General features: G+C 41.0%; 1 protein-coding gene across 2 annotated transcripts in view; it reads left to right on the plus strand.

The window, feature by feature from the left end:
- The window catches only part of LOC106940038 (noelin), a 41616-nt gene that overhangs the window by 18118 nt on the left and 12631 nt on the right, over positions 1-10867 (plus strand). Inside the window, exons 1-4 of one of the 2 annotated variants that reach the window (XM_015022656.1) lie at positions 1126-1486; positions 3824-3973; positions 4592-4747; positions 7897-8116. In XM_015022656.1, coding sequence (XP_014878142.1) covers positions 1337-1486; positions 3824-3973; positions 4592-4747; positions 7897-8116 — 676 coding nt within the window. In that variant the 5' untranslated portion in view covers positions 1126-1336. Of the gene's footprint in view, positions 1-1125; positions 1487-3823; positions 3974-4591; positions 4748-7896; positions 8117-10867 lie in introns of those variants that run through there. The other variant, XM_015022657.1, reaches the window with a different exon arrangement.

Below are 10867 nucleotides of genomic sequence, written 5' to 3' on the forward strand. Positions count from 1 at the left end.
TATATATATACATATATATATATATATATATATATGTATATATATATATATGTATATATATATATATATATATATATATAAAACCGCCACCTGAATTAGTCCCAGGGAATGGGATTCAGAGATTTTCTCTCAATGTAATATTTTCTCTCAATGTAATATTTCCCTAACTTTCCAGCTTTTGCCCCACATAACACTGGATGGGACTTGTGACTATCAGTCAGTTTCTTCTGATTCATATGAACACCATGACCGCATTTCCATCGATATAATGATTTTCTGCACATTGTTTTTAATCGCTTCTGACATTCACAACGCAAGTGTGTACACTATATAGATGCAAAGGTCGGTGCAAGTCAAACCCGAAATCCCCGCCAGATTTTATTTGAAATGCGCCTTTAATAAGTGATGCCTGTTTAAACTTGTAACGCCAAAATCAGCTACAAGATGGCGCCAGAGTCACATGAATGAAAAGCAGATTCTCTGATAACCGAACGCTTCCATTTCCATCAGACAACCAACACGCTCATTCCGTTGCTTTTGCAAACCGTACTGCCTTTTGTGATGCACTTTTTTCTTTTTTGGTGTTAGCTGTGCAGCTATACTTTTTTTTCTTTTCTTTTCTTTCAAGTTGAAAGCGAATGCTCGAGATTTATTGTGCGGACATAAAGGCCACTGAGAGAGAAATATGACCTCCAGGATCACAGAGTCCTCTCAGACATCACTTGTCTGACTGACCTCATTGTCGAGAAGCTTGTGTCGGTCGGCTTATTGACGATTCGGCTGCGGTCCGAGATTGGCTGTTACAATGAGCGGAGCCCGTACTGTGTGACATCATTGCGTCTGGCGCTGTGGAGATCTACAGCACCTCCTCTTTTTTCTTTTTTTCCTCCCTCCTCACATCCATTTGGAGCCGCCCGTACGAGCAGTTCATCACAGAGCGCACCCAAAGCAGGAGGCGGACCCAGATAGTAAAAGGCGAACCGGAGCTCGGGAGCAGCATTGTGCGGGACGGCCAGCAAAGAGGATCTATCCATCCGCTGCGTGCTTTCGGGGGCTTATTTTAAATACCCGTCGTGCACTTTTTTGGGGGATCGAGCGTTGCGGCTCTCTCTCTTGCCTCTGTCCCAGATACCCATCTGCGCGTCTGCGTCCGAGCACTCCCCGCATCCCCCCTTTGCCTTTTGAAGATGTCCACGAAGAGCCGAGCCGAGCCGGAGACCCGGTCGGACCGCCGAGATGCTCTGGGCACCGCGACTCGCCTCCCCGGTTTCTCCACGGAGTCCGTAGAATGAAGGAGGATTAACATCGAGTCCGAGTCGTCCGGAGCGCCAAGAAGATGACGGTGCCGCTGTTGAAGATCGGGGTCGTGCTGAGCACCATGGCGATGATCACCAACTGGATGTCGCAGACCCTCCCCTCTCTGGTGGGGCTCAATACTACCAAGCTGACGGCGGCGCAGGGAGGGTACCCAGACCGGAGCACGGGAGTAAGTTTCATTCAGTCCCCCCTTTGCCCCCATCAGTGATCGGGCAGATTTAATTACTAAAGGGAATGTTAATTATAGGAAAGCGCTGTTGGTTCATTCATAATTTAAAGCTGAGCTCGTGCCGTGCGCCCCGGACTAGTAAAGGATTTTGGAGAGACATCATAGATTCCTCCTCTGGTGTTTGATGTTGCGCTGCTGCTGCACCGAAATGGAAAGTTGGTCTTTTCCTTTTTTTTTTCCTCTCAGATTTGATTCTAAAAATATATGGAAATTTAAATGCTTCAAAAAAAAAAAAAAAAAAAAAAAAGAAAAAAAGAGCGTGCTTTCCTAGATCCCCTCTGAAACAGCAGGAGTCTTCATCTTTCCTCTCCACAGTGGGTGAATGGAAGAAGGAGGCGCTCAATGCCACTGATGAAGCAAAATCAAGTATTTGTCATGCTGGTCTTGTCAAATATTTAGATTTTAAGCAGTGGATACAGTAAGTGGCCTAATGGAATCAATCCCATTAACAGGGGCGCCTGCAGGAAGTTTTTTTTTTTTTTTTTTTTTTTTAAAGGGGGTGGCCAAATAGGTGCCATTAATAATCCAGGGGGTTGTATGCAATTTTTTTAGGAGAGTTACTTGCCTACTGTTATGTGCGGGTTAGTGCAGCAAAGGACGACAATTCAAAGGGGTGTGCAACAAAACAGTTAATGAAATGAATGCGTGATTTAATGTGGCTTCTCCTCTACATCTTAAGACTGCCTGGACCAGCAGATTTCTAGAAGTGGTCACTGCTTTTCTCCACCACTGTACTCCTTCACATAGTGCCTCTGCATGGAATGAGTTTCAGATAGACTCTGAAAATAGATCAAAAGTAAGAATTCCCATTATTTTCCATTCGGAAGCATCAATCAGCAGCGCAACAGCCTTTTGAGTTTAACACAAATTAGGCTCTGATGCTATTATTAACTCCACCAAGGAAGCAGAAAACCTTTTCTTTTCTTAGGGGTTATAGTCCTTAGGGGGAAAAGTTATAAAAAGCCTTATGTGTGAATCTTTAGTTTTTTTTTTCTTTAGTTTTTTTTTTTTTTTCTTATGCAACTCAGTTGTAGCCTCATTCCCCTTTTGCTTTGTCTCCGCCTCCCTGGCTGGATTAAAAGGCAGCTGACACACAGTAGTGAATGTGTTTTTTAAAAAAGCCACTCCTATTCTCTGATCCCAACAGCAGGACGGTAAATGGATTAGTCACGTCTCGTGTGATGGATTATAACAAGAAAAAAGTGACGTCATAGTTCTGGAATCGTAGAGCTGTGACCCATATATAGACTGAAGGCAGAGCAAAAAAATGTACTGCACATTCTTTGGTGAGACGTAGTAGTTTAGATTCAAAACTACAAAATCGCAAGATCAACATTTTTGTCGTTTTAAGGAACTAAACTCAACAACGGTGCATCAAATCAGATGCTGTTGGTTGTTGGGTTTATACACTAAAGTTCTTTGGTTTTGAAGGATGTGCTAAACAGGACAATAGTGTTTGAACTGCTGATCATCGATTGGAGATGGTCATGAAATATTAGCTGCATTCTGATTTCTGGTTATTGATTGGTACCTCCATTAAAAAAAAAAAAAAACATCCACAAAAAACATTCCTGATCATCGTACCTACAATCACAGTGTGGATGAAATGTGAACATGACACACGGAGCAAATACAAATAAATCTTCCTTTATATGGATACAGCTAGTGCTCTCGGGGCCACCAGGGCCTCAGGGTGCCCTTAGTTGTCAAGGAGTTGCTTCCTACCTCAGGTCGACTCGTAAATAATGAGTGTAACCGTGGCATTCGGTTACATTACAACACAGGGGAGAAATCATTTATTTTCATTTTGTACACGCCGAAATGATACGATCAAAGTGAAACCAAACAGCATTTCTCTTGTTTAGAGGAGGTTCTTCCCCTCTTTAAAGTCCAAACAGCTCTTTGAGGAGTAGGAGAGGGGCGCAGCAACTGAAAACATTTCTTGAACCCCAGCAGCAGGAGGATTTGCCTGAGCGACCTTTCATAACTTCTAGGTCAGCAATGCCTTTGGACAAGCCTGCGTTTAGTTTCCACGGTAACCAAGCTGACTTACCGGCAGATCGGTTTTAATGGTATGGTATCCTGATGCATCTTCAGAACGTGCAGTATTTGATGGCGAACAGGCGGTGCTTAATCATGGGCACGGCCCGGAAGTTGATGGATATTTCACAAAGCAACAAAGCTAACTGTTGTTTATTATGTTTTTTAAAAAGCTACGTTTTTCAAGCCATTTGACAACACTTTCTGACTTTTCTTTTTTTCTTCTTTTGCGTGAAGGTGTTGCCAGCAAACCCAGAGGAGTCGTGGCAGGTGTATAGTTCCGCCCAGGATAGTGAAGGGAGGTGTGTCTGCACCGTGGTGGCGCCCCAGCAGTCCATGTGCTCGCGGGATGCTCGCACCAAACAACTGAGGCAGCTGCTGGAGAAGGTAATTGCTTGGCTAAATACCCAGCAACGGCAATCTGCGTCTCACAATGCCCAGGGTAGCCATTTTTACCTTGTTTCACGCTCACAAAGAGATGGTCCCCTAGTCACCTCCCTGAATGTGGGACAAGAATAGAAATCAAGTGTCTAATGAGCTCCCTGGAAACCCAAGTCGTCATGGGAGGCAGTTGAACGCTGCGCTTATGTTGCGCTGCATGCACCCAGAGCAACATGTCTAATGATGCAATGCAGCTCAACGCCCAGCCTGGGAGCTACAACGCAAACATCGGTAAACAAGCTAATCCAAAGTAATGCAGATTAGTCGATTTAGCCGACATCAACAGGCTCCTCTTAGTTTGGGGAGTGCATCAAGTAGAACATTTCTGGAGACGACAAATGTCTGAACAGTATGTATTCTTCGCTTGTGAGGCCCCTGACTAGCTGCCTGATGTCAGAGTTTGTGAATCATCACGAAATGCGTGCCAAGCCAAAACAACATATTGGAAACCTGTTGCTTTTTCTCTACACCAGACTACTCAAAGCGAACCTTTGAGGTAGAAGGGAAAAAAAGAGAGAGATGTTTTAGATATTCAGCCTGCATTTATGTTTACCGGATCCCCAGGTCCAGAACATGACCCAGTCCATCCAGGTGCTGGACCAGCGCACCCAGAGGGACCTTCAGTACGTGGAGAAGATGGAGGTCCAGCTCCGTGGCCTGGAGACGAAGTTCAAGGAGGTGGAGGAGAACCACAAGCAGAACATTGCTAAGCAATACAAGGTAAGAGGCCCCTTCTGCAGCCACCCATCCCACCACCATACCCTCAGAGACTGCTGTGTCACTCAGAGTTAGCAGCCTAACCCATTCTGTGTCGTCTGTCAGCAGGAAGGGTATAGAATCACTGCAATCATTATATTACATATAGTGTATATTCCACAGTTTGTAAGTGCTCGTCTCTTTTACATAGATAAAAAGAAATGCTAAAAACAAGTGTCACCATCAAGATTTTTGATAAATCACTGTAACCATCCACCTTAAACTACTATTGTTTCATCACAAAATTAGCTTAACAAACACACATACTGTATGCATAATTATACTAGATACAGGAACTATAATTGTTCTCTTTTAAAGCCAGAATCTGTACTTTTGTCTCCTCCTAAACCTGGTGCTCCAGATCACATCTGAGATGCTGTGACATTCTGGTAGATTTGCATTAGTGCTCCTTACATTGCTGCCTTTTTGCTTCACTTCAATGCAGCTCAAGTCGAAACCTTTAAGTTATTGAGCTCTCCCCGTCAATGGGCCTGAAACCAAACAGCGCTGCAGCCATGTTTGGCTTCGCGGCTAAATTCATGACATTAAAATCAATAGATGCTCATCGAAATGCATTTGGTCAAACACACCAAGGTAAGCTGTTGGAGATAAACACCTCTCAAATCAGCTGCCTCCAAAGAAATGCTGTAAAAAGGGAAGCTGTGGAAGAAATCCCATTTAACACAGCTAATTTGACAGAGCAAGATTTAACTTCATTTTAATCGCAAAGGGTTGAAAGCACTTTTATTGAACGTGTTTCAATAAAATTTGCTAAATCATATCAACAAAATGAGCTGCCGCTTAGTCTGTTAAAAATGTAAGTTTTTGCAAATGGAATAATATATTGTTTAATTTGAATGTATCATATTAATTAGTGCTAATGTGACCCAGATATTTCTGTTGTTCTTCATATAAACTGGAACAAATTAATTTTGGCATTGAATGTAATAATATTGTCTTGAAGTTTCATGTTAAACCGCTTATAAAACATATTGTCTTTACCCTTGCTAAAATACTGATATTAAACCTTAATGTATAAGTAAATTTATAGTAAGTGTGTAACAACACATTCAGCTCAAACGACAATTCTATATGATACACATTAGTGGTTTCACAGGAATGGACAAGATTAGAGTTGTCCATTTCTGGGTAATTTCACTATTTACTATTCGAGGAAAGTAAATTTACCCTTTTTGTTGCTTTTCCCACTCTGTGTTGTAAAGAGTGTGCAATTGTTACAGAATAACCCAGTCTAGATTTGACTATAGTCTAATTTAAGTGCTCTTAATTTCTTGTAGGCTGTAGTCATGAATGTACCTCAAACCGCCACATATCCAAGCTTGCATATTGCCTATTGATGCATACTTAACACATACCAACGGTCATACTGAAAACACTGGTAAATTGTGTCTAATTTAGCTAAAGTGTATCTTAAATTTTTATATTGATATCTATTTTTTAATTTATTGATGTTAATAATGAGGGCTTAATGCCACAAAAGTACTGAAAATGATTCTTTTCTTGTCCCGTATAAGTCTTTAGCTTTAGTTTCCTTTGCGGCTAAAAGTTAATCAGTTTTACAGTGTTTCTTGTTTACATTAGCATCTTCAAAAGCCACTATAACATTAGCTTCTTCAAGGCTAATGTAGCAGATTTTTGTAAGCCAACCATATGAGCAATATTGTATTGGAAAAGACTCCTTTAACACAACAGAATAACTACAAAAAATACTTAATTTCCCTTTTTCAAAATAAGAACCTCAGACTACTGGGTTTCAAGCTGAAGCAGTTAAATTTTATTTTAGCACCGACTAGCATTAAGTCTCTTGCTAGCTTTGCTTTAGCAGACAAACTCTGTCCAGGCAAAAACAAACATTCAGTTGTCAGTTTGAGATTTTGTTTCACCCCTTACTGGTTTGTCAATAAAAACAGACAAGGGATTTAGCTATGTGCACATCTATACCACATAAATACAGTTTTTCTGCATCTTTAGCTTTAGCATTGAATCTAAAGTAGCTCCTGTTTTCATACCATCTGTCTTGCACTTCTCCAAGTGTCTCATCCCCACCATTTATGCATGCATAGCACACAGCCTCACGCAGCCATGTTCGGTGCATGCGCGCAATTTACTGTGACATTGTTTAAGTGCATTTTACTAAATATGTGTGTGCCTTTGTGTGTCTCTTGAGTCAGGTTAGAAAGCTCTAGCCCCTGTCAACAGTCTGTCATTTTCTTGCTTGCAGGGCTAACTTTAAGACATGTAAAGAGAGCCACAGGGAAGAAGAGGCAGGTCAATTCCAGATTCCCCCCCTGAACTGCGCCACAGTACTGAGAGTGTTTGGGCATCAAACAGTTAATTTACCCTTAGCATCATTAAGATTATGAGACCCCCCCAACCCCCCTCATCCTTCTCCCGAACCAACCCACTACTGATCTATTCCTGCATGTTACTGCTGTCAACGTTTTCCATCTTAAAAGCTTTTTGCTGGCGTAAATACATTTATTATTATTATTATTATTATTATTATTATTATTAATTATTATTATTACTAATTGGTGTTAGTCACTTTTCTTTTGGCTTTTGTCTATGCATATTTGGTTAATCAGCACCTCTTTACGTAAAACTCTAGACGTAAAAATTCGAGACACTTTGTTGTGTGTGACATGTAAAGCATGTAACCCTTAATACGATGTTGCATTTTGAACGTTGATGACCAATAAAGAGCTTTCCCAATTGTTGTCCGTGTACCGAGGGCTTGCTTTTTTTTTTTAAATAAAAAAAACCCGGCTCCTCGCCGTCCAGAGAAAGGGGCCCCGACCCCGCCTGCTCCGCTCCGTCCAAGCGGGTGGAGAGTATTCTTTGGGTTTGTTCGCTCAGAGACACACCTGCACAGACAAACTAAAAGTAAAACAAACAAACAAAAACACAAGTACACTTGACGCACAAAAACACCGAACACGATAAGTGAAGAAGCAGGGCAGAGTTAGAGTAGTCAGGCTCAGACAGGTGTTTTTTTTTTTTTTCCCCTTCTTCTTTTCTTGAAAACCAGTCTCTCTTTTTTTATTTCTTTGGTCGCGCTTGACACTCAACCGAGCTTATTCTAATCCTTTCAGGCCATAAAGGCGAAAATGGAGGCGCTTAGGCCGTTGATACCAGTGTTGGAGGAGTACAAAGCCGATGCCAAATTGGTATTGCAGTTTAAGGAGGAGGTCCGAAATCTGACGTCAGTTCTAAGCGAGCTACAAGAAGAGATGGGGGCCTATGACTACGAGGAGCTCCACAACAGAGTGTCAAATCTTGAGGAGAGACTGCGAGCATGCATGCAAAAATTAGGTAGGCACAGAAAGTTCTTGACACACACTTTGCTTCAAGCACATACATGCGCACACACACACACACGCACACACTGGCTAAAGATGCCATAATTAGCCCAGGAATTTACTTTCAGGCATACGTACATGATGATGCAGAAAGCAAGGGAAGATTCCTTGCAACCGCCCAGCCCTCAAAATACACTTGCCTTATGTGCAAAATTGCTCAAAACTTTTAAATCACCGCTTTAAAGCGGCCACACTTAGTATTTTGAAAGTATTTCAAGATGAATAATTCTCCAGGATTTTTTTTAAAGTCCTCCAAAAGGTTTTTTTTTTTTTTTTTTTTTTCTGGATTTTGGCTGCTTTTTTCCCCCTTTTGCTGTTTTTTGTGTTGAGTCATTGCTCCTGACCAAAGCCACACAATGTGACACATGTTCTGCATAAATGTGAAACTAGAGAAGTGCAGGGCGGAAGTAGAAGTGCAGCATACCACCGGTACCTAAAAGACCCAAAACAGAAAGAATTCAATGTTAAAGTCTGAATTGCTTTGGGAATCACCTTGTTGGTGCTACAAATCCTCATTGCTAACTTTAGCACCTTTGGAATTTCATAAATCTGAAGTGAAAAATGGTATCTTAAGTAACAAAGTACAACAAATACAAAGTACCAAAGACCAAAACAATGGTTTTGACGGTATTGTAGCTAACACCTGAAGTGTCTTTGACTGTCAAGCACAATGGAGGATTTGTGGGAGTGGCAGAGTGCACTTTCTCAGAAACTTGTTGAACTATTCGAATATTTTTCATACAAATTTGGTGTAAGTAGATCATCACTAGCTGACTCTCTAGGATAACGGCAGGAAAACATTGGCAAATCAACACAGAAATGACTGAGCAGGCACAAAATCAACCTTTTATGGCCGTCTTGGTCCCAAGACTTAAATTCTTCAGAAAAAAGTCTGGAGTGAGGTAAAGACGAGAGAGCATGTGAGAGGACCCTGAACTCTGCAAGGTAGAAAGACTGTGCAAAAAGGAATAGTCAAATATTTCTCTCCCTCTTTGGTCCTAGCTTGTTACATATTATACTAGACTGGATGTTGCCTTATTTACAAATCAGGGTTGAGGTATGGCTGCATACAATTTTGTCATGGTAATTTTATTAAAATCAATTGGATTTTTCCAAACTGTTTAATTGTATTTGGGTTAAAGGCTGTATTTTTCTAAACCTTACATTGGGTGATTATGCTGCAAAAATAAAAATAACTGATTTTAAGGGGTTTTCAAACTTTTTTTTTTTTTCCCGGCAAATGCGTATCACCTTCCCAATTTACATTATTAGAAATATTATGTGGCATCCTGCTACTAGGAGAAGCCCTCATTTCAGCCTACCTAATGTGTATTCCTCAATATGTGAAACCTGATTAGCTTCATTGCAGGAACCCCATCAGAACGGTATGATGGAAGCGCTTGCTGCCTCAAAGTGGCACGCGAAAATATGCCCACAAAGTCAGCTGCGCTGCTCACGTGGATCCAGTCCTATCTTTGCTTTTTAGCCCCTTCCTCAGTGTCTTCACACCTCGTGTGACAGAGCACGGTGCTAATAGATGCACACCCACGTGGTGACTAAGATATATTACAAGAGCAGAGGCACTTAGCACATCGCGGGTATATTGTGTCCCTGTTTTGAATAATTCACAGTGCAAGATGGCAGAGGGGAATTTAGAAAGTGCTCAAGCCACAATGCCCTCTGTCAGCCCATTTCAGCCCGCTAACTGATTCTTCTGTCGTCGTACGTTTTTACGGCGAATCTTTAACGCTTCGTGTCATCAGACAGATTTTAATATCAGGCGAGAATGACACAAGCAGATGCAAAATGTAGTTTTCAAATGATGATGTGAAAAACCTCATGGTTTATTCGTGATCCAACTAAGATTAGTCACACATTTAGCTGAAATTCATTAGCAACACTTTGGCCAGATTTATTTCAGACTTGAGGAGTCAATAAATTTATTAAATAGAACATTAATGATACAAACAAAGTTCAAAAACAGACTTTGGCACCAACTAGTCCAGTAAGGATTACAAAGTCATAATTCAGGCTTTGGAACCACAGTGAGAATCATTATCCACAAATGGGGAAAAAAAAAAAAAGAAACCTTTGAAGAGCGGGGAACCTGCCCAGGACTGTCTGACCTGCCGATGTTGGTCCAAGAGTGCCTCGACGACTCATCCAGAAGGTCACAAGAGGATCCAGAACAAAATCTAAACACTGTAGACCTCATTTACCTCAGTTAAGGTCTGTGTTGTTGATTCAACTATAAGAAAGGAGAAAAAATGATAACCTTTCTGAATGCTTCAAAGGCTGTCTAATGCTGACTAAACACAAAGAGTATCTCAATAAGACCTTTGGCAAAATACTATTGACTGTCTATTACATCTGATGTAAAAGTAACAGCATTTTTTAAAAAGAACATCATACCTTCAGTCAAACCTGGTGGCGACTGTGATGCTTTTTTAAAGATTTGTAATAGATCCATGAATTCTGCTTGTCAGCAGAAATCCCTGGAGCAGAATAGCTCACCATCAGTTTAATTGTTTTTTTTTTTTTGGTTAAAGTTCACAAATATTACAAATCAGGTCAATCAGCCAACAGAAAGTCCACCTCTGAGTGGCTCAAAAAATGGCCTAGTCAAAGTCTGAACTTCACTATAAGTGTGATGCTGAGGCACTGCCTTAAAAAAAAAAAAAAAAAAAAAAAAAAAAAAAAAAAA

Source organism: Poecilia latipinna, unplaced genomic scaffold (genome assembly GCF_001443285.1).
Source record: "Poecilia latipinna isolate Pla-1442-1.1 unplaced genomic scaffold, P_latipinna-1.0 Scaffold3070, whole genome shotgun sequence".
Taxonomy (NCBI): domain Eukaryota; kingdom Metazoa; phylum Chordata; class Actinopteri; order Cyprinodontiformes; family Poeciliidae; genus Poecilia; species Poecilia latipinna.